The sequence below is a fragment of the Schistocerca gregaria genome, chromosome 2, assembly GCF_023897955.1.
Source record: "Schistocerca gregaria isolate iqSchGreg1 chromosome 2, iqSchGreg1.2, whole genome shotgun sequence".
NCBI lineage: Eukaryota > Metazoa > Arthropoda > Insecta > Orthoptera > Acrididae > Schistocerca > Schistocerca gregaria.
This window is the reverse complement of record NC_064921.1, coordinates 399737668-399763330: the sequence shown is the minus strand read 5'-3', so window position 1 is coordinate 399763330 and position 25663 is coordinate 399737668. Positions and strand designations below refer to the sequence as shown.

General features: G+C 38.2%; 1 protein-coding gene across 2 annotated transcripts in view; it reads left to right on the top strand.

The window, feature by feature from the left end:
* The first annotated feature begins 14777 nt into the window (after window positions 1-14777).
* Window positions 14778-25663, top strand: part of LOC126322364 (uncharacterized) — a 129969-nt gene continuing 119083 nt past the window's right edge. The window contains exons 1-2 of one of the 2 annotated variants that reach the window (XM_049994285.1): window positions 14778-15161; window positions 15297-15406. In XM_049994285.1, coding sequence (XP_049850242.1) covers window positions 15111-15161; window positions 15297-15406 — 161 coding nt within the window. In that variant the 5' untranslated portion in view covers window positions 14778-15110. The remainder of the gene's footprint in view (window positions 15162-15296; window positions 15407-25663) is intronic. The other variant, XM_049994290.1, reaches the window with a different exon arrangement.

The following is a 25663-nucleotide window of genomic DNA, read 5'->3' as shown; positions in this document are numbered from 1 at the left end:
TTTGAGAATAAAGACTTCCATCAAGTCACTTTTTGTGACCTAAGCAAAGCAAGATACTTAAAGCTTGTTCCCCACAGATAAGGAGGATTCTCAGCCACGTATGTAATAGCTCTTTGGAGCAGGGTGTTTTCCCCAATAGACTGAAATATGCCATTGTAAAACCATTGCATGAAAAGGAGGATACATCGGATGTCAACAACTGTTGCCCAATCTCTCTTCTGACAGCTCTATCAAAATTTTTTGAGAAAGTAATGTATTCAAGAGTAGCCTCCAATATTTGTAAAAATAAAGTACTAACAAAATGTCAGTTTGGTTTTCAGAAAGGCTTTTCAACTGAAAATGCTATATACGCTTTCACTGATCAAATATTAAATGCTCTGAATAACCGGACATCACCCATTGGTATTTTTTGTAATTCTCAAAGTCCTTTGATTGTGTATATCATGAAATTCTTTTAGATAAGCTAAATCATTATGGTTTGAGGGGGGCAGTGCACAAATGGTTTAATTCATACTTTACTGGAAGAACGCATAAAGTTGAAATAAGTGGTTCATGTAATGTTAAAACAACAGCTGATTCCTCAAACTGGGGGGGGGGGGGGGGCTATCAAGTACGGAGTCCCACAGGGTTCGGTCTTAGGTCCTTACTGTTCTTGATATACATTAATGACTTACCATTCCATATTCATGAAGATGCCAGGTTAGTTCTTTTTGCTGATGATACAAGTATAGTAATAACCAAGAACTAAGTGATGTAATTGTAAATGATGTTTTTCACAAAATTGTTAAGTGGTTCTCAGCAAACGGACTCTCTTTAAATTTTGATAAAACACAGTATATACAGTTCTGTACAGTAAATGGAACAACTCCAGTAATAAATATAGACTTTGAACAGAAGTCTGTAGCTAAGGCAGAATTTTCAAAATTTTTTAGCCAGCAGCGCAGCCAAGACTTGTCGCGGGAGCTCCCCATCTGGAGGAATGTAAACAGAGCAAACAGTAATAGCCAGCGAGAGGTCGACCCTGAAAGCGACTGCCTCTAAAGGCGTCAGAAGGGGTACGGGCGAGCTACAGACAGAGTGGTGAACAAAGGGGCAAACTCCACCTGACGCTCGTTGTCAGGCAGCGCGGTTCTTATAGTATCCCCGATAACCGCAAAGGGCAGGGGTCCACATTGCTGGAAACCGTTTCCTGAAGAGCGATGCAGAGAACAGGGGAAACACTCAGAAGCATCTGGAGCTCAGGCAGGTGGCGGGAATAACCGCCGCAATTCCACTGGAGAATGGAAGCAGGAAGGGACTGGGAGGGGGTGAAGGTGACTAAGAGGCAGACGGCTCCTGAGAGCCAACGGCCGCCACCGGGGGAGACTCAGCTGCGTCCATAGGAAAGGCCCCCGAGGGTTTCGTGAGGGCGAGATCCGAGGCAGAGGCGAGGATCTCCACCTCATCCCCAGAGCCAGAACTATTTACAGCAGGCGGTACTGAAATCGCAGGAACGTCCTACTTCTTGACACATTCCGTTCCTTCTTCTCGTGTCTGTCCTTAGAGTTAGAGGGCTGGGAGAGCTTCTCTGAAGGAGCGTCGGTGGCTGACGACGACGCAGAAGCCCTACGACCAGCAGGTGGCGGAACCTTCAGCCACTGGCTGACATCCGCCTGGGTAGGAGAAGAAACGGAGGAAGGGAGAGCCCTGAGGGACCCCTTCCGTGAGAGAGGAACCGTCAGAGGCAACGCCAGCGGAGAAGGAGGGGGAGGGATAGAGCGCCCCCGGTTTTGGAGCAGATGTTACTCCCGAAGTAAGCGTGGGGGGAGCGACAGAAGAGGGTTTGCCCCCAACTGCTGAGGCAACAGAGGAAGGCTTGCCCCTATACACTTGGGGGGCAGACAGAGATGCACGGCCCCGAGGGCCCACTGAAGGCGGCACTGATGGAGGTGACAACTGCTGCTCGTGAGGGCGACGATAACGTTTCTGCAGCATAAGATGTTCGAAGGGAAACAGGATACATCCTTTCAAATTTCAGTTTTGCCTCTCGATAAGTAAGCCGGTCCAGGTCTTAAATTCCATTATCTTCCGCTCCTTATGAAGAACGGGACAATCCGGCGAGCATGGACTGTGGTGCTCTCCACAGTTGACACATACAGGCGGAGGCGTACATGGAGAATCGGGATGAGAGGGGCGTCTGCAATCTCGACATGTGGCGTTGGATGGGCAACGGGAGGACATATGCCCAAACTTCCAGCACTGGAAGCACCGCATCGTGGGAGGGACGTATGGCTTGATGTCACAATGGTAAACCATTACCTTGACCTTCTCAGGCAATACAGCACCCTCGAAGGCCAAGATAAAGGCACCGGTGACCACCCTGTTAGTCTTGGGTCCTTTATGTACACGACGGACAACATGTACACCACGTCGTTCCAAGTTGGCTCTCAGCTCGTCGTCAGATTGCAAAAATAGGTCACAATGGTAAATAATCCCGTGGACCATATTTAAGCTACTGTGGGGAGTGACGGTAACAGGGACGTCACCCAGCTTATCACACAAGAGTAACGCTCGTGACTGGGCTGGGGAGGACGTCTTGAGGAGGATGGACCCATTCCTCATTTTAGACAACCCCGCGACTTCCCCAAACTTATCCTCCAGGTGTTCCACAAAAAACAGAGGCTTTGTTGTAAGAAATGAGTCACCATCAGTCCAGTTGCAGACAAGGTATTGTGGTACGTAAGGCTCCCGCTTGGCACTAGATCCGCGTCCCTCCCACAGCGCAGCCAATGAGGGGAACGACTGAGGGTCATATTGTGCAGCATCAAATTCAACTCTGCCTCGCTTAGAGACACTGGTGGCCGTGCGACCACCAGCTTGGTGTGATTTATTGCGCTTCATTGCGCCACATCCTCCCAGATGCCACCTACTCCGAACGAGGGCTCTCCCTAAGGGCGCCACCCAGCCAAAGCAACGGGTACCTGGCCGATATCCCGTTGCCCAGAGTCCCCGTGCAAGACAAGATGTTCACATACTCCTTGGCATGCATGGGGAGGAAACAGCTCTGGCATTTGTAGTGCGATCCCTGCGTGGTCAGGGGGCTACCACCAAGAGGCTACATGACGACCCCACAACAACGGACTGGCTACCGTGCTGGACTTTAGGTGTTGAAAGGGTCCACAGTTGTCGTGGGCGCTAAGAAAGGGATTGCGTACAAGACAAGAAGGAGGCAACCCAGAAGACGTTGGGTGTAAATCCCGCCACAACACAATAGGTAGCATGCAAGATGGTGGTGCATGATGGACCAATAGAAAAACACCACGTAAGGCGTCCTTCCCCAAATGGCACGCACTAACAACGGAAATTTGGAAAAATGGAGGTCAAACCCAAGAGGGGACCATCACATAAGGCCAAAACGTTTGAGACTCCTTTTAGTCGCCTCTTACGACAGGCAGGAATACCGCGGCCCCATTCTTACCCCCGAACCCACAGGGGGGTGGGACTGAGGTTCCAACTTCTTTGCCTCTCCTGCTTTTATAACTAGAACACTTGAGTGGGTGAGTTCATTCTTTAGCTACACATTGTGGGGAGAGGTCAGAGTGTTGGTATTTGTTATAAATAATAATGCGTTATAGTTATTGTGATTACATAAGTTTCATCATTTGACGTCTAGGGAGATAACAAGAGTCTGGATATTTGTTATGAATTATTATTATTAATATTATTATTATTAATATAATTATGTAAGGTTGATCACTTGACATCTAGTGAGAAAACCAGTGTATTTTTTTAATAACGAATCAAATTTAATGTTATTGCAATCGAGCGAATTTCGTCATTTGAGGCGCCAGCAGAAAGTAATCATCACCCCCCTCCCACAAACAGACATATAAGTACTCTCGTTTTCCATTGTTTTGCGCTTTCACTGTTTTTCGTAGTTTTGATATTTTGTGCATTTTTCAGTTTTTTTGTGCTTTACCCTATCTTCATCATTTTTCGTGTTTTTCGATTTTTTCACAATTTCGCCACTCTTACACATTATTCTACATAGTTCCACATTTTTCATAGTCGAAAGGCAGATGTATAAGAATACATATGTTCTTAATGAACTGTTGATGGTGTACAGCAACCAGGCACAAATTGGTTTTAAGTTACTTTATTCGAAAAGTACCATTACTGGTTTCGAATTTTTCACAATTCGTCATCAGACAGTTTTTTCATCATTTCATCAATAGAGATTATACATTGATTTCCTGTGAGTTTACCTAGAATAAACAATACTTCATAAATTACAAACATGTAACCAAAATGGTTCCAATACATGTTGGAATACAACTTACGTTAGATGCCTGCTGGTACATTTCTATTAGCATTTTCTTGCAATGAAATACATTCTCAAGGATGTATATGTTTTCACAGTCACAAACGTTGTACTGCATTGTAAACTACTTTCATTCAGTCACAAAACGAATGTGCACCAAATGTTTTGGTCCACAGCATATGAAAACAAATCCACAGTTTTCAAATCACATGAGTGTCAAAGATGTTACAATTCAATGATACAAAGAGGTGGAATTTTTGGGGGAGGGGGGCAGAAAACTTAAATTACTGTTATGAAAGATTGAAACAGTGTGTTATGTTAAATCTGGGGCATTAAATGCAGACAGAAACGATAAATACATGGGCTGTTGAAAATTACAGCACTAAAAACTTATTTTATACAACAATAGAGATACAAGTGTGAGCAAGATGTGTGTGAAATCCTTACATGCTTTGAACATCGATGATGATAGTACATTACAATTTATATGTATTTACTGCCATAAATAGTACTGACTATTGTACGCACATACAATATTGAAAGATTTGTTACTTGATCTGCAGACAGCTGTACAAATGTTATTTATATTGATGCAGAGAAAGTACTTTCTGGAAGTTTTTTCAGGAAAGGAGTATTACCAAATTTAGTCTGCTCATTTTCGATATTATGACATGAAGTGCTTTTGTGTGTATAGATTTCTATTCCCTGTAATATATTCACAGTGGCTCTTTTTTCCCTGAAGTGTAACATTTTCCTGTTACTTTCAGTATCTTACTGAATGGTTTTCTTCTACAATGGAGGCTGCAAATATAGATTTTTTCAAGTTCGTGAGCCTGAAGGCCAAAGTGGTCTTCTTTGTACCTAATCTCAAATCTTCTCACTGTCTGGCCAATGTAGAATTTCGGGCTGAATCACATTGTAGCTTATTTATTGTAGGGAGCCTTGGAAAATTTTACATTGTCGATCACTTTTCCTGGAGTTTACTGTTGGTAGAGAAAATTATATTAATATTCTCCCTTTTAAATAAGTTTGCAGTTAAGTATGATACTGGGCATGTGTGTTGGATAACAGTATATTCAGATTTGGCTTCTGCAGGAGACTGATTTGTTTTGGATTGAATAGGCCTAATGTGTGAACTGCTGTTCTGTGGAGTTGTGGCTTTTGTTTTTATTTTGTTGTGGAGTTTATCTACTATTATGTGAGCAATTGTTTTAAGTAAACAGATTTCATTTCGTTGTTTTTGCATTTGGTGCACCATGGCTTTGAAATATGACATTTTGTGTTGGTTGAGATTACATGAAGACTTGTCAGTGATGACATCTGTGGTGGTGGGTTTTCTGTGTATGCTAATCCGACGTTTGTGGATAATGTTACAGATTTTAAGATCAAGAAAATTTATGCTCTTTTTGCTTCATGCTCATTTGTGAATTTAACAGTTTTGTGCATTTTTCTGAGTTCTGTTACCAATGTACCAATTTTATTGTTTGCATCATCAAAAAGCAGGATTGTAGCATCGACATACTTTTTTAGTATATTAATTTGTTAATGATTTATTGATTAGTTGAGAAATATTTTATATTCTGTGTGGTTGATGGGAATGTCTGCTAATATTCCAGCTAAGCTACTTCTCACTGCCAAACAATAATGCTGTTGGTAAACCTTATTGTTGAACCGAAAATAATGTTGGTTCAGGATGAGTGTGAGTATTTCTGTGTGTTCAGAGGTCTCTAAGTACTAATTGTCTTTTAGCTAAACAGACTTTTTTATAATGCTAATAGTCTCTTTAACAGGCTTATTTGTGTATCGATCAATTACATCAAGTGATGCAAATTTAGCTATGGGTGGGATGTGGATGTCTTCATTAGAGGCTATGAGTTCATGTGTGTTCCGTATGGTGAAGCTATTTTCAAAGGTATAATATTTATTAATGATGTCTTTCAGTCACAGGCTATAAAATACACAGGATTGTTTCTTGAGTTGATGATTGCGTGATTAGAACAGCTTTCTTTACATATCTTTAGCTGTGCACATAGTGCTGATGGATTCATTATTGGACAGCTGTGCACTTTATATGTGTTCAATAAAGGATTGAAGTTATTTAGAAGTTTACTGAGTTTATTTTGGAATTTCATTGTGGGATGAGACTTTATTGCAGCAATGTTGTTACTATGGAAAAATTGTAGTGCATCACATATTTTCAATATAACATAACAGTAATTTACGTTACCTTCCACCCTCCTCTAAAACAATGCCATATCTTTGTATCATCGGTTTCAGCATCTTTGATACTCATGTGCAATGCAAACTGTGTATCTGCTTTCATATGTCATAAGTCAAAACATTTGGCACACATCGAAAATTCGTTTTGTGACTGTACAAAAGTGGTTTACAATGCAGTGCAACGTTTCTGACTGAAAATATAAACCTGCTTGAGAACGCATTTCATTACAAGAAAGCTGCTAATACAAATGCGCTAGATGGACATTTCATGTAAATTATGTTCCAACACAAATACACAACGAAACCATTTTGGTAACACATTTATAAATCGTAAATTATTCATTATCCTAAGGCAACTCATAGGAAACCACTGTATAATCTGTATCTATGAAAGCGTGAAAAAACTGTGTGACAATGAGTGGTGAAAAATTCGAAACCATATATATATATATATATATATATATATATATATATATATATATATATATATATATATCTTAAAAACAAAGATTCCAAGACTTACCAAGCGGGAAAGTGCCGGCAGACAGGCACAATGAACAAAACACACAAACATACACACACAGAATATATATGGCATGTTTTTAAAGTAGGTACCATTTGAAAATTTAAAAAAAAATGTGCTAAAATATCTCAATAATTTTATTTTTACATGAAAGCCTGTACCTTAATCTACTTTTCTACATCATTTCCGTCAATATTGAGGCACTTGTCATAACGTTGTACCAGTTTTTGAATACCCTCCTCATAAAAGTCTGCGGCCTGACTTGTTAACCACTGCATCACCACTGTTTTGACTTCATCATCGTCTTGAAGACGCTGACTGCCCAGCTGTTTCTTCAAGTGCAGGAACAGATGGTAGCCACTGGGCACACGATCGGGGCTGTATGGTGGATGATCTAGAGTTTCCCATCGAAAATATGTGTTGAGATCTTTGGTCTGATTCACCACATGCGGACGTTTTTTGTCTTGCAGCAAAACGATGCCCTTGCTCAACTTCCATGGACTGTTGCTTTGATTCTGGTATGACGTAGGCCACCCATGTTCCATTGCCCATAACAATTTGTCTTAAGAAATCATCACCGTCATTGTGGTACTGCTCAAGGAAAGTCAATGCACTGTCCAAACGTTTGGTTTCGTGTTCATCAGTCAACAATTTCGGTACCCAACATGCGCACAATTTTTGGTAATTTAAGTTCTCAATCACAATGGCATACGAAACACTATGAGAAACATTAGGAAAATCATTCCGTAAGGAGGAAATCGTAAAGTGTCTCCTTTTTCTCACCTTATTATCCACTTCCTGCACCAAACTTTCATTACCGACTGAAGGACGCCCACTCCGGTGTTCATCATTCATATTTGTGCAGCCATCTTCAAATGCTCTCACCAACTTTCCTACCATTCCATCACTCATAATGTTTTCTCCGTACACTGCACAGATCTCACGATGAATACCAACCGCCTTTAGGCCTTTAACACTAAGAAATCTTATAACACTCCTTACTTCACAGTCGGCGGGACTCACAATTATTGGAGGCATCTTAAACACTCGGTACACAATGTAAACAAGGAAGAATCAGACTGTAATGGCGTCAGTGTGTAGATTTAAGTACAGGCTTTCATGTAAAAATAAAATTATTGAGATATCTTAACACGTCATATATATGACATGTTTTTTAAGTATCGTTTAGAAATTTAAAAACGACGTGCTAAGATATCCCAATAATTTTATTTTTACATGAAATCCTGCACTTTAATCTACACACTGACGCCATTACAGTCTGATTCTTCGTTGTTTATGTTATATATATATATATATATATAGGGTGGTCCATCTGAAGTTTTGGATGAGATTATCTCGAAAACTATTCATCGGGTAAAAATAGTGGGTAAGACAAGTTCGTAAGCTCAAAGGGAGACATCAAACGATACTACACGTATCATTTGAATGATTATTTAGAATGATCCGAGAAAGACACATCAAACCGATACAAAATCTGCATCAATGCTTTCATTACGCCAAATTAAGCTTTTTTTTCTTTTTTTTTACAAAATGTATTCTACCTGCCACAGTTTTTGATGGAGGGAGGCGGAATGGTATTAAAATCTCGTTAGAGAACTTTTCACAATTGCGTACTTGACCCGACTGTGGTGCTGCTGTGGCCAAACTATGAACTATGGCTCAGTATGATGGACGGTACAATGCGATCAGACGTCACTTCACGTTCAGATTGTGAACTGTTAACATCAACTGACGAAAGTAATTTATTCTTTAGCGAAACATGGCTCACTATCCACCTACAGAGATTGTTGATATAATGTTAATTATAGGTGAATGGCATAACAATTACGCTGCAGCTGCACAATTGTACGCAGATCGTTTCCAAAACAGTCGAGATCCAAGCGAAAACATTATTCATTATTCGAAATCGCTCTCAGCGAGCTCGAAATGGATACATGCACCGTCCACTTCGTCATCGCGATTACAATGAAAATGACGCTCGTGCCCTTACTGTGCTTGTCTGTGTTCAACTGGATCCTGAAATGAGTAGTCGTGCGATTAAGAGACAAACTGGAATACCGAAGTCAACTGTTTTGAGGATTTTGAAGGCACATAAATATCGTATGTATCATATCACACTGACACAGGCATTACGCCGAAAGATATTCAAATACGTGTGCATTTCTGCCAATGGGCCTTGGAAATGATAAGAGGTGACAGCCACATTCAAAAACAATGGCGAATTAAATCGTCATGATTGTCATTATTGGTCCCCTGTCAATCCACACTAGCACAGACACGTTGACAATCAACAAAAATGGTCGTTAATGGTCTGGTGTGGAATTTTAAACGCTTACTTGATAGGACCGTATTTTTTGACCGAAATATTACTGGGGGAACTTATTAATAACTTCTCTGCAATGATTTGTTGGAGCTAATGGAAGATGTTGATTTAGAAACTAGGAACGAATGTTGTTCCAACAGGACGGAGCAGCTCCCCATTATGCTAAAAATGTGCGGTGGATATTATGCGGCGGACCAATTCAGTGGCCTCAATGTTCACCAGAACTAACATCTCCTGATTTTTTTTCTTGTGAGGTAATTTAAAAAGTATTGTTTATGAAAGACAGTCCACAATCCGAAACGATATGGAGCAATGCATTCGAAGAGCGTGTGCAGCCATACCATGGGATGTGCTACTCAAAACTGTGGACAACTTTCGCAGACGATTGACTTTATGCACTGTAGCAAATGGGGATAATTTTGAACAATTTCTTCGTGGCAAATTTCATTATTTAAGCACCCAAACTGTGAGAGGCAAGTTGATTCACACTAATGAATCAACCCAACATGTGAGAGGCGAGGGACTCACACTAATGAAGCACCCTATGGCAACGTCATTCTACTACATTCATGTCGTTGCTCCTGGGTAGCGCTTAAAGTAGGATACAGTACATTTTGTACAAAAATAGTTTAACTTAGCGTAACGAAAGGACTGGTGCACATTTTTTAACGATTTGATGCGTCTTTCTCGGATGATTCTAAATAAATCAGAGTTCTTCCCCAATTTTACTTTTTTCTCGATTTCAGTACCATCTGTCAATGGTTTAAAAAAAATGTTTCAAACAAAACTTGAGTGCTTTTGTATGGAGAATCCGAATCTGCAATAAAAAGATGAGTGTTTCCATTTAACATTGAAAAGTTGCCCCCCATCCCATCCAAGGAGGCGGCGGTTGGGGTTCACGTGTAGTATCATTTGATGTCGCCCTTCGAGCTTACGAACTTGTCTTGCCCACTATTTTTACCCAATGTATAGTGTTCGAGATAAACTCATCCGAAACTTCCGATGGACCACCTTATATACATATATGACAAATTGGCAAATATGTTCTTTTTGCAAATTACTGCAACACATTATTTAATGAGAACTACACCCTCAAGTAAACAAATAATGTAATATTTAACATCAAATACACTCTTGCAAAGAGTGTAAATATTAACAAATATCATTGTGCTACATTTAAACGAGTGAACTCTTGCTACATCATCCTTACATTACCAATGTGTATGTGTGCATGTATGTGTGTGTGTGTGTGTGTGTGTGTGTGTGTGTGTGTGTGTGTGTGTGTGTGTGTGTGTGTGTGTGTGTGTGTGTGTGTGTGTGTGTGGGTGTGTTTGTGTGTGTGTGTGTGTGTGTGCATATGTGAGATGACCGTGTGTGCATTAAAATAAGTGTTATCCTAATGGCAGAAATATCACAACATATTGTGCAAATATTCACAAAATTTATGGTGTCATAGCAAAATTCTGAGGTTTATCTACGAGACATGTGAATACAGTATACATCATCACTGCTAACTGCAGGAGCTGCTATGACTCTACTGACCTGGTTGCTAGCAGAGAATACACTGATATGGAAGCAGGCACTCGAGGCGGACCATCCCACCCACGTGATTATTGGAAAAGGGTTCTTAAAAGCTACTGTAAAAATGCATAGGTGCATATAACTGCAAAGCACTACCTTCCCCTCCTCCTTTTCTCTCTGGACCAACAAGAAACAAGCTTCCCAACCATCTTGCTTTTAATACTAGGGAAACTGTGTGTGGGCTGGTCAGACCACATTCCCAGGTCGAATAAAAAAGAGCAAGAAAATAATTAGCCTAACACAACATAATATTTTAAACAAATATTTCATGCATTATTAGTGCATGAGGTCAGAATAAGGCTCATGAATAACTATGGAAAAATTCAAAGTGTATAGACATCTCTGCTTCCCAAATAAGACTGAGCAATGACCACAGTGCAGCAAAAATAAACTATTTCTACATACTATGTCACTGACTCTTCAAGCTTACAACACCTCTGCCAATGTAAAATAGAGATATGCAGTATTCTCATGCTGGCTCTTGATAAGCTGAGACGACTCAGTTAATACTGATCACATGCTGTCAACACTGCATATGAGATGTTTGATGCAAAAATCCGAATATGTATACTTTCAACACATCTGTACAAACAAGTAACACAGCTCATTATTTCAACAAATTGTATTGATATCATACATTAAACAATTTACACAATGTGGTATTTCACCAAGAAAGCTCATCCCTCCATTACTAATAAAAGTTTGTACCAGTTCTACAAAGACACACTTGGAACTGAACAATTAGCCACATATTGAGAGTGGAAGTAACTATACACCACAACACCGCCATGTCACTGACATCTCTGGTAATATATTCTAGTGGTCCCTATGTAGTGTTGACTGAGACGATCCTACCTGACAAGTGCAATGGTGCTGTATCTAACGGTAATTGTCTAGCTGGGGGAAGTACTGGCAACTTTTGCCAGCATGAAGCACACCTCTTAAAAGATGATGTGATTTGTAGAGACATTTGCACAGAGAGATTGTTGTATCTGGACAGGCCTTAACACTCATGAAGCCATAGAGGTACCTATATATGAGCAACATATCAATATCTTTAGTAGTATACTTAGCCAAGTGCAAGGATAAAAGCTGATTCACAGTAGATGTCAACAGATCTTTACATCATGTCATGTCACTGTCACATCAGGATATATTTGCAGTGTTCATCACATCACATCACGTTAGTCAGCTTAGCAAAGCACTGAGTGGTTAAAGTGAGACTACGAGCAACCGTAAGTTAGAGTATACTGTATTATCGGAACTGTGTAACTAGCAAATGGTAAAGTTTGTTAATGGTCAGAATTAACGTCTTAACAGTTGTTCTTGATCAGTTTTGTCTGGTGAAGTGCTGAGGTGCGAAAGTACACCGCAAAACATCAACATTTATTTGTTAGAAAAAAATATATTAATACAAATACAACAAACAATATTCATAAGGCAAGAAATAGAGTTTGTTTACCGTAACCATCATATCAAAGCAGCCATTTACAGCTTCAGTGACAATGTAGGAATGTGGCTTAGATCGTACCTAGCTGATAGAAAACAGAGGGTATCACTTAATCATGGAGACAGTACATTATCTTCATCTGAATTGGGAACTGTCACTCTACATTTGTCTCAAGGTTCGTTGCTGGGCCCCTCGCTCTTTTTGTTGAAAAAACATCAGAAAACGACGTTTCAAGATCTGTCAACAATGGTTTCTCTGATCTGGTTCAGAAGTAATGGTCTAACTTTAAATGTTGAAAAAAACTGTACATTCATTTTTATGGGTCTCAAAAATTTCAAAAGGACATAAGTTTAAATGCAATTATCAAAACTTTTTAGGCGTCCACATCGACAATAAATAAAACCGGTTGTGCTATACCCTGGATTTGACAAAAAGACTTAGTACTGTGACTTATGTAACAATCAACTGTTATAATGGCACTGTTATGGCTGCTTATTTTTTTAAGGCTTTTGTCATCACTTTTGGTATTTTCATTCATTGTTGTCCTTATGGCATTATATTTTGGGGTAACCAACTAGTGGCGTAAAAGGATTTGTTGCTCAGAAGACAACAGAGTTAATATAAATCATTCATGAATAAATCTTAAAAAAACACTAAATGTTATCAATTGTCTCACAGTATATGTCTCATGTGATATCTAATTCAGAACAACTCCATGTACAAAGCCAACAGTGCCAGCATGACTACTGTCATGACCAAAACACAATTTGAATGCTTGGTTTAAAAATTGGATTCATGCAAAAGACCATAAGGTCGCACATTATTCAGGCAGAAAGGTGTTCAATGTACTTCCCTCTGACACAAAAAGCATTCCCAGTGTAATGCCAGAATTTAAAAAATAAACTGAATAAATATCCACTGGAAAGCTCTTTTTACTCTCTTGATGAATTTTTGATGTGAATATTTCTTCACTGTAGTTTAGGCATTGTCAGAATGTCCATGTAATACTTGTAATTACCATAATGTAAATGAAAACTACAGCCTATCTTTTCACTGAAATTATTTGAACTCATTATCAGTTTAATGATTTACTATAATTTTAGCAGATTTATATCTTACACTGTGGAATAAGAGTAATGTGGGATTTTATTGTTTTATAATTACGTTTCAGTGTAGTAAACGATCAAGTTTGTAATTTTTAGCATATTTTGTTCCTAGGCACATGTTATCTTACAATTTGTAATTATTAACACATTTAGTTGCTGTACCACGTATGGTTCTAATATTTTAATTTCAATTTTTTAAAATCTGCTAAACATGACTCATTCCATATCCAGTTAATTCTTTTGTTTTCTGGATCAATGGAACATAAATAAACAAAATATTATTTCCTTGCCTACCAAATAACATCATAAACAAGTGTCTTTTTCTCCGCCAATCGAGCTGACTATTTCACATTAACTGTACTGCAAAATCTAATTCATATGTCGCTTTCAAATATCTGGTCTCGTTGTGGAGAAACACTCAATGGAAAAAATATCCTTGCCGTAATCGAACATTTGCAAACTGACACGAAAACAAATCACAATAATAAAATAAAGATTACAGATAAACAAAACCACAAAATCCACTACTGTAACATGGGTCAGCTTGATGAAACAGTTGAACTACCTGACGTTAGCAGGCGGACAAGATAGTCTGCCTCCTCCCCCCTACCATCTCAAGCTCCAGCAATCTTCCATTAACGTTACAATCCAAACTGTCTTCCCGAGAAATCTAGACGGTAACGTGACGTGACGCTTCGTCTCGTTCACGGTCTATGTGAATGCCTCATTGGAAAAGCATTGTAGGACGTTCTGATGTGACGGAAAGTGTGAATTTGCCTTAAAAACAATTTGAAATATTGTATGACATTTATTTCTTTTTACAAATGACAGAATTACAGTTTCTTTATCGTAATGTGCGTAAAAAAGTTTTCGATTGTGTTGAGGCATAGTCAAGCAAAACTTTTGAAAAGAGCTAAACCGCCGTTTGACTGTGCATTATTATATTTGTCTCTTCTACTATGTAGATTTCGTTTTTTGTGCCACTATAAAGTACAGTTCTAAAAGTTGTTAGACCATTATTAAGTCATGTCTGTTAAGGCACTCCAAAGCCTGTTGGACTGCTTTAACAGACGTGGCTTAGTAATGGTACAACAACTTTTAACGTTGGACTTATTATTATATATTTTAAAAAATCAATAAAAATAAAAACCTGATAAATTATTTTTTTCCTTCTTCCCTCTTTTTACCTACAAAGTGCGATGCAGTACTCTCAGGAGACACCCACTCTTAAAATTATCTGTGGACGTCGTGTTGTATTAGGGAATATCTTTGACAATTTGTATAATGGTCGTCTGCTGGCGTAGTGTGAAAATGTTATCATGTGGGCTCAAGTAATAGATATTTAATGAAATAAATTTTGCAGTGCGATTCGTTTGATATTGAGGACACATGAGGGACTAATATGCAAAAATATTGGCTGGCTACTCTTCTGTATTCGAAACCGATTGGCGGAGTCTGACAGATACTGCTGGACATGTACGTCTATCGAGTAATGACTGACAGATGTCAAGGGAAGCGCGTCTTTAAAAGACCGAAATGAGAAGCGAATGAAGTGATTTTTCTGAACAGAATATCTGTGCTACACCATGGCGGGGCTTTTCGGTTATGGCCGTGAAGCAATAAGAGTGAAAGTGACGGTACGGCTGTTCATTATTAGGGCAATCCATATTTTGTCAGCGAACAATACGATTATTTAAGTTGCCAATACGAATGTGTAATATTTGTTGCATGTTTTTATTTTACATTCGCTTACGTAAAGTAATCTATTTCAGAAATGTGAAGGAGTCATGCCCAGGGAACACAGGAAATTTAGTGTTGATCCCCAAATAACATCATTTGAAGTACTTCAGAGTATCTTGGCGAAAGCATTTGATATTAAAGGGTAAGCAAACTTTGCAGTGCGGGCCGCATAATGAAATAGTTGTAATTTAACTTCAGCATTCTTAAATAGATCGCTTTTTACCAATTTCATGCGAGGTACATGGGCAGATTCTAGTAAAGCTTTTCATCGCTGCATAATGTGTCCCTACAATAAGTTGTGTATTTTCCCACATTTAATTGGTTAACGTACTACTTGTTTTGACAAGAAATGTAAGACATTCCGGAGACCATTATTCAAATGAATCGTTCGCCTAATTGAAATGGGTCACAGACTTTCATGTACACATCAGTACAGAAGTTATCAAAGTTGAATTAGTGTACATACAGACTTTGCAAAGCATTGTGCAATAGTATTGGTGGACACGTCAGTTTTAGATGACATTTAAACACAAACAATCCTATGAATATAAAATGAATGATAATCATAATATAAATATCAAAAATTGATGATACATGCAAAGATTTTTTAACTCCTTACATGAAGTTACTCAATAGAAGGCATGCTTGTTTGTTGTGGTCTTTAGTCCGAACACTGGTTTGACACATCTCTCTGTGCTACGTTATCCTGTGGTAGACTCTTCATCTCCAAATGACTAATACAACCTACTGTCTTTCAAAACTGCTTGCTGTATTCATCTCTTTGTCTCATTTTACAATTTTTGTCCCCTACGCGTCCCTGTAGTACTAAACTAATGATTCCTTGATGTCTCAGAATGTCATATCAACTGAGCCCTTTTTATGGTCACGCTGTGCCTCAAATGTCATTTTCCCAAAGTTGCATTCAGTAATTTCTCATTTTTTATGTAATGTATTCGTCTAATCTTCAGAATTCCTCTGTAGCACTGCATTTCGAAAGCTTCTATTCCCCTTTTGTCTAAGCCTTTTGTTGTCCACATTTCACTTCCGTATGAGGATACACCCCAAATACCCCCAAAAAAGTCTTCCTGATGCTTAAAGCTATGTTTCACATTAACAGATTTCTCTGATATGTTTTTCTTTCCATTGCCGGTACATTTTCTATACCCTCTAATTTTACTGACAAAATAACTCTCTTGTGAGCTAAGGCAATTGCTTCAGCATCACCTGATTTAATTCGCTTCCATTCCATTCCCCTTGTTTTGCTTGTTTTGATGTTCATGTTATATCCTCATTTCAAGACATTAACCATTCCCATCCAACTACTCTTCAAAGTCCTTTGCTGTTTCTGGCAGAACTGTCATTGGCAAACATCAGTGGTTTTATTCCTTCTACCTGAACTTAAATTCCTTCTCCTTCACTGCATATTCATTGTATGGATTGAGTAACATTGAGGATAGGCAACAACCCTATCTCACTCCCCTCACAACCACCACTTCCCTTTCATGCTCCTTGACTCTTATAGCTGCAGCAGGTTTCTGTACAAATTGTAAATAGCCTTTGATGGTAAATTAACTGTGGCAGCTTGTATTTTATCCCTAACCTGCTCAAAATTTCTATGAGTTTAGTTCAATCAGCATTGTCAAAAGCTTCTCCTGGCTCCACAGGTGCTATAAATGTAGGTTTTTCTTCAACCTGTCTTCTGAGATAAAACTCTGGGGCAATACTGATTCACATTTCATATCTATCCCTGGAACCCAAATTGATCTGTCCTGGGATTAAGTTCAACCCATTTTCTGTTCAGTAAATTCATGTCAAAATTTTGCAATCATGACTTTTTAAACTGGCATTGTGGCAGTTTTCGCATCTGTCAGTGTGCTTATTTATCTTAAGGTAACTACTTTAAAACATTGATTACACAGAGATGAACTATAACAGGATAAAGTGAATTGTTACAACCTGCAACAATTCCTGATTTTTGAACTCATTATGTTTGAACACACCACTTTATTGTTTAGCTTCAGGATATTCTTTAACATCATATGTACAAAATTTTACTAAATGACATTTCAATTTCGTTCTGGAAATATCAATGTTTTCTGTCATCTTTGTAGGGTGGCAAACACTATAGGAGTCTTCTTACATTTACAGGCTCTTTATCAGTCAATAATGAGCCAGTTTCCTGAAATTTGATGATAATTCTTACTTCTTGGGTTTTAATCATGGATATACCTGATTAATGATGCATATGTACATAAATAATTGTTTCATTATGTGTGGTGATGATGCAGTTGATATGCCTAGTTCCCTGAAGGTATTTTTGTACAAATTATTGGGACAATTTTGTTGCACATCGCACAGCTTTCTTTTGAAGTTTTAGTAATATTTGTATGTGCACATCAGCAGCACTTCACCAGATCAGGATTCCATATGATAGTTGTGAAAGGATTATACCATAGTACACTCTTCATATTGTGTGTGTATGTATTGTCCCCAGCATTGTTCTCATCAGAAATAATGTTTAACTCATTTTGCAAGAGACATTGTTTATATGATTCTCCCATGTCCAGTACCAATCCACCATCACACCCAGGAATTCATAATTTTTTGTCTATCAGATCTAAGCCTCCAAGCTTGTTGATAATTTTGTTCAAGTTATGGTTTTGGTTGCATGTGTATGCATATATTCGGTTTGATTAACATTTATAAAAATATTTTCACTGAAGTAATTGTTTCAAATTTTCGTATTTGGAGAAGACTTTAGTCGTATGTTGAACACTGTTGATGATAAATGAAATGTCATTTGCAAACATGACAAAATAATTGTACCATCCAGTACCAGTGACATTATCAAGATGATGGTCACTGCCATTTCAGCCTCATGCAATATGCCTACCATGACTCCGTGCATTCAGGATCGGAACAGACGAGGGCAATCCCATTATACAAAATGTAATGAAAGTGATTCTAATAACTACATGGAACTAACAGGAATTAGCATATTCAGGGCAAGAACAATGAAAATTTAAAACAATGTATCCACAAAATTAGTGGCAGAATTTTCACTTGAGCCATATAGTTCAGACAAAGACCACAATACCACAAAACCTTAATTTGTTCCAAAACTTGATATCAATAACATCATTTGACCTACCCAGTTCAGGTGAAGTCCATGTAACCATAACTTGCTCCAAAAACCAAAGAATAGACTAGAAAACTTCACTTGCCCTCAGCTAGAACAAAGTCCACAGTACCCAGAAACAACTTCTCATTGCAAGAACTAGTACTGAAATCTTCACTCTACCTAAATAGCTAGAACAAATTCCAAGCTTGCTGAATTGCTATCAAAGATCTCACTGAATCAAACAAGACCATAATAGCAATAAACTGAAACTTGCTCATCTATCAATAACTGAAAATCTAGCTTGATCAAAATAGCTAGAACAATCTCCACTACCTAAATCAACCTTTATTTTAACAATAATGAAAATGCCTGGGTGGAGCAATACATCAAATAAGGCAAGGGCAATCACTCACCTGTAGTGGATTGATGTGCAGAGCACAGTAACTCATAATAGAAAACAGCATTCATGGTAGTTTTTGAGCTCTAGCTGTTTTCCAGCTGCAGTAGTACACACATGAACACATGCAATCAAATACACCAAAAAACACACACTCATTGGCGTGGCAAGACAGTCTTGACAAGGCTATGGAAGTGTGCATTTAGGTGTATGTAGTTGTGTGTGTGGATGTGTGTACTGTCGTTGGAAAAATAACTAGTGCTGGACAGTTAGTGTAATTGCTGTTTTCCGTTGTTATTGTGCTCCACACATCAATCTGCTGTGGTTGAATGGTTGTCTTTCTCCTTTTTACATATTAATCTTAATTTTATTTGTCATTCACAGCAACCAATAACACAACATACAAATTCATAAAAAAAAGTTCCATTGACTTAAATTTCCACATACAAACAAAACAATCGTGCACATTCAGCACAATTACCATAGTTCTTACAAAAAACCTAAACCTACATACCAACCGGAATCAAAGATTGTCATGATGGCGGTACAGTGCCTGATCTAAAGGCAACAACTTTGGTTAGCTTGATAAATTCCCTGGAAACATGTTACGTGACATATTTGAACACCAGACCATATAACTTCTGTATTTTTATGTACTACAAGAAATAAAAGATTTGTGTAGGAGGCTAATGTTTTGCTAAGGGCTTCCCATGTCTTATTTATCTTTCCTGTTAAGTATATATCACTCCAGCCTTCAGAATACAATAATCTTTGTAGCTGTTTGGGTTTGTTGGTTTTGTTTGTTGCATTCTTTAAAGATTTTTTTCTGAGCTTTTTATCTTGTCTGATACTTCAGTTAATACCTGTTAGTGAGCTGCATTGGCTGAATTTAAGACCTGTACTTTTTGTCTGTGATGTGTTGTATTGGTCATCACATGATCTGTTAATGTTTTATTTTTTTTAATTGCAAAGTTTGGCGCTATTTTTACTGCTAGATTAGAATCATAATTGTTGATCAGATAATTGCATCTCCTTGGATAACAGTGGTCTTTCAGTGTGTTAATATTTATATCAGATGCTACCATTTTACCTGACTCATAATGATCTGCATAGCCCCAATATCAAACATTTTCCTCCTGTGAACATTGTATTGTTGCTGATTCAAATAACATTTATAAACAGTTGTCCACTGATCATGGAATGTAATACTTCATTTCATTGCATAAATGTACTGTAACTTCTCCACCTATATGTTCAGTCATACAGAAGTAAGCAAATTTTTTATAGTTCTGTAGTAAACACTAATTTCATTTTCTTTTAACCCATGTTCTGTCACAAGAAAATTGTGTGCTAGTTCTGCTGCTACTGGAACTTTCCTCTCTACTAGTTTACTTGATGTGTACTGTACATCCTGGTGTAAAATTCTTAATATGTAAACATTTATATCTAAATTTTATATTTCACCTTTTTCCCAGATACTGGTAAAAAAAAAAAAAAAAAAAAAACCACTGTCCTTCAGATGTCTTGGTTCTTTCTACTCTCCCCAATTTTTCTTGTGGCTTCTTGCTGGTGACAATGTTTCTTCTGGTAGGGTCATTGGCATGTCTTCTTGTTCTACAAGGCAGAGTGAAGTATATTTTTTTTTTCTTCGGCCTGAATCTGTGAGGATTCTTTTTCTGGAGGACACAATGATGTTTCTTTCTTTTCTCTAAGGCACATCAATGTTTCTTCTTCTAGTTCTTTGTCATTAATCTGTGATGGTCCTTCTTTTCCTGGAGGTAGTGATATCACTACTTCTTCTTTCATTGTTGACAGTTGTATTGGTCTGTGAATTTATCTCACACTGGTTATGCTTACACCTATGCGAGACACATGGAACATCGTTCCTTGCCAGATGACTGTAGTGTTTGTACTGCAGAATTGGTAACCACCTTGTGTGCCCTGTACCATGTCCGCTTCTGCTCAGGACTGTCCTTCACTATCTGTAGTGACTCCTGGAGTAGCTTGCAGCTATCGGCCAGTGCTTCCCTTGACACTCATTGGTCATAGCTATCCAGGACTCCCTTTCTCTCCCTGATCAGCATGGATGCTCATTGGTTTTAATTTGGACCCCAGGCCATGTTGGGATCTCTGGCAATGAACTTGCCAATCAACTGGCTAAATTGGCTACTCACAAGCCATCTCTTGCTATTGGCATTCTGGAAATAGACCTTCGCTTTGCATTATGTTGTCAGTTTTTGGGACTTTGGAATGAAGAATAGCACACTATTTCTTCACTGAACAAGCTCTGGGTGATAAAGGATTCTACAACTATGTGGCGGTCCTCCTTATGGGCCTCTTGTAAGGCCTCTGTCGTCCTTTGCTGGCTCCGTATTGGCCGTACTTGGCTGATTCACGGTTATTTCCTCTGTCTTGAGGAATCCCCTCTCTGTCGTTGTGGATCAATGTTGACTGTGGTTCACCTCTCACTGGACTGTCCCAACTTAGCCACACTGTGACGAACTTCTAGCTTTCCTGACTCTCTACCCTGGGTATTAGCTGACAAAGCCTCAGCGGCTGATATAGTTTTATGATTTCTTTGTGATGGGGGTTTTTATCGCTTTATTTAAGGGTGATACCTTCAACCTTATTAGTGGGTGGAGGGGATGGCAGGCCGTCTTGCTCCCCCCTCTGCCCCGATTGGACTGGGTTTGACTGGGCTTGGTGGTTCACACCCCCGTCCTCTGCCTTCCCACTCCTTTCCTTATGGGGTCTGTTTTATCTTGAGTGTCTATCTTGTCTACCTATGCTTCTACCTTCATGCCCCTGTCATTAGTCACTTTCTTTCCCTCCTCACTTCTTCTGCCTTCTTACTTCCTTCTCTGTCAATAGTTTGTAATTTTATGGCCATTGTATTTCTCTCTTATAGTGTGAGGTTTTATAGGTTTTAGTTATTACAAGGTCAGAGGGACTGATGACCCCGTAGTTTGGTCCCTTTCTTCAATCCAACCAACCAACCAACCAAAAACACATTTTGAACCCTTTTTAAATTGAAGTCTCCCACTTTTGAGCACTTCACATAGAGGGCAACGGGCTTGGTGATATTAGTTACTTGAATTTTATTTGTTTGTTTGCCATACAACCTGCTGAACCTCTACCATGGCTGTCTGACAGTGTGTAAATTTCTCACTTATTATTTTTCATATTTAATGACTCACTTTGCAAGTACTTAGGTATATTCTTGCAACTTCAAAAGACTTCATGCTGTTGAAAATCATTTTTACTTGTTTGGGTGCAGCTTCAACAGTTGTTAGCCTCTAAGATTTGGTTGGTATTTAGAGTTCAAATTTTTTCCGGTTGTGTTTTGGGTACGGGGGTAAGAAGAATAACTGCTTAGATGCAAGTCTGTTATAATTAGCTAACTCTTGGATTTACAGTGCCTGTGAAAGTGCTGCCTGTGGTGTTGAAGTATATTCCCAGACTTTTAACATAATAAGAGTTCTTCAAACTTTGCCAGTAGACATTTTCAGGATAACAGTCTTCAAGCATCTTATAATTCATATTGTTGAGCATTTCTGTTGCTTGCATGTGAGTCACACAAACCCGTCGCCATTCATGCTTCTTTGTATGTTCAATACCTCCAGTTATTTTATATGGGTCCATTACCCATGTGTAATACTCTTAAGATGGGATGAACAACTGTTTTGTAAGCTGTCTCCTATGTAGACAGATGCATTTTCCCAGCCTCCTGCCAATGGACCAAAGTCTGTCACCTGCTTTAGCTGCAACTGAGCCTGTGTGATCATTCCATTTCATATCCTCACAGATTGTTACACACAGGTATTTGTGTTAGTGACTGATTCCAAGTGTGTTTTTGGAGATATTATAGTCATAGGATACTACTTTAACGCATTTTTTAAAGTGCGGAATTTTGTATTTCTCTTTGTAGACTGACTACATCTTCCTAGTATTAAACTGAAGTGTGCTATCTGCTTTACGTGGAATTGAGCTTATGTTGTTATTCCATTTCCTATTCCTAGAAATAGTCACACACAGGGAGAGATCCATATTTTGTGATGTATAGCAGCATGTGTTGGTTTCAATCAGAACATTGTGCATCTGACAGTAATCCATGCTTGTAACTCTTTTCGGAAGGATAATATTTTGTGGTTCATCCCCAAGTACTTTTTGATTGTAAATAGGACGGGGAAAAAATGATTTTTGTTAAAGGCAGTATTTTGAAAAGGCTAGTTGCTACTCGTATAGCAGATATAGCGGCGAGGCTGAGGCACAAAAAAAAAAAGCAAAAAAAAAAAAACACGCACACACACACACACAAAACCACAGTCACGGCAGCCAGAGACTGGTTTTGTTTACTTGTGTGTGTCATCTAATTCTGATGAAGACGATGTTGGCTGAAAGATACCTTGTTTGACAGTCTTTCTGTTGTGCCTATCTGCGACACAACATCTCTGCAATATGGTGAGTAGCAACTATACTTTTCACCATGCTGTCAGTATTCCATCCTGGATTTTCCATTGTAAGATTTTTATTAGCTCTGTATCCATGTGCCACATGGGTATAGAAACAGAGAAATATGTGTGTTTACCATCTAATGTACAACCAGCATTTTTCATATCTTGCTACCTCTATTTGTTTGTGAAAGGAGTGACAGTTTACTTTGAACGTGATGACACACAGATAGGCATACTGATTTCTGTTATAGTGGATAGAGAAATGAAGAGTGATTTTTATGTAAATGCTGAATTTACAAATGTTGCCCACCACTTGCTCTTAATTTTCATTGGATCATAAGACAGTCAGTTGTTCCATTTTCTACCAGATTACAATTCATATCAAGGTTCTTTTCATTTTTTTCTTTGGTTTCTATCCAAGAACAATGTCACTTGTTTTGCTGCATGATGGAGTGTTTCCTCATTCGTGTTTCTATTTAGTTTTTGTTTACCCGTTATTAAAGCAAATTCATCTGGCAACTATCCACCCAACATAATACTAAAAATTATCAACAAAAAGTTAAAAAAAAACTTTTCTTAATAAAATCTTTTAATAGTTGAAATTGCAAGTAAATAATGTTAAGTGATTTAATTTTATTTACTTGTGACTTTGAAAAGAGTTTTAATGATTTTCTAACTGTTTGTAAAATATTAGATTGCTTGTCTTCATCCTATCAGGAACTAACAAAAGATATCAGGATTTTATTCTTGCCACCATCCAAGAAGAGCTCACATCAGAACCCATCTGTACATGCAGTGCTGTCTGATGCAACATTTACCATAGGCCAACATCTCTCTGTTTCTATATTATCAATTCAATTCATTGTTAAAATGTCTGAAATAGTTTTGTTGTGATTTAGTTACTGCATTTGTGCATTTCTTGTCTTCATTTTACCTAGATGTTTGTTCAGTACTTTATTAGTCTTTTCTGACCTTTTTCTGTCAGTTTTGATAGTGATGGCAGGACACAAACATATCCATGATATTTTCTACCTTAAACATTGCCATACTTCACCAGATGCCCAATGCTTATTTCAAGTACCGTGAAAAACTATCAGATTGAAACCGGTTTTTATGCTTAATATCGGAGCTGGCTATCAAGATTTATGATACAATGTAATGGGTGATAATGACATAGTGTAATGTGTGATAAGTGTTGCTTAAAAAAAAGTTGTTTTATTGCAATGGTGGAAGCAATAATCATTTAAAAATTCAATTATTTCTATGAATTATTTTTGGTATTGCTGAAACCGTACTTAACGTTTGATGTTTTTACACCAGGGGTAATTTAAGGGCCTTTATGTGAGATTGCAACTCAAAACAGTTCAATTGGAAATAACTGATGGAACTAATTAATATTATGTGATTCCACTGTGACAGTTTGTCATTCATGGAAGTCTACTGACAGCATTGTGGAAGTACTCAGATCATGCAATATTAGTTGGAGGTATCTTTAACTTACCGAGTGTAGACTGGAATGTGTGTGGATTCACTGCAGATGGTACAATCAGTTTGTCTTTCGTAGTACTTCTGAACACATTTTCTGGGAACTGCCATAAACAACTAGTTACACAAACCACACTCAATGGAAACATTTTAGAACTTACAGCTACAAGCTGGTCTGGCCTTATTAACAGTGACAGTATAGAAACAAAGATTAATGATCCTAATGTTGCCATTGCAGCAATGGCTTCTAAATTAATAAATCCATCAAAGACATCAGAGAGCATCTATGGTAGAAAAAGCAGATAAGCGGTTGTTAGCACCCAACTTTGATAACGTATGGGCATCAGTTAGCTTGAGTATGATGGGCTTAAAAGGATATGACCAAAGTTTAAAATGATTGTGAATTGCACTCTGGAGACTTGTATGCTAAGTAACCAGATTAAGAATGGAAAGGACTCTCCATGGTTTAATAATCCAATTGAGAAAATTCTGAGGAAGTGGACTGTTGCACTCTTGGTTCAAAAAAAGTGTGCAAATGTTGACAGGCCAAAGTTAGTAGAAATTTGTGCATCCTTAAGAACTTCAATGCATGAAGAATGCAACAATTTTTCTACTGTCATGCATTAGTCAAAAATTGTGCACAGAACTTAAAAAAAATATCTGGTTGTGTAAGATCATGAAGCGAGTTGAAAGCTTCTATCCAGTCACTAGCTGACCAGTCTAGGGTGGCAATAGAAAATATCAATAGATAAGCTGAAATCTTAAAATTCACATTTAAAAAATCATACATGCAAGAGGATCATATAAATGTACTGTCATTTGACTGTTGTGCAGATTTCCACATTGAGGACATAGAAATTGGCATCCATGGTGCAGTGAAACAACTGAAAGAATTGAAAACAAATAAGTCATCAGGTGCAGATGGAATTCCAGTTCGATTTT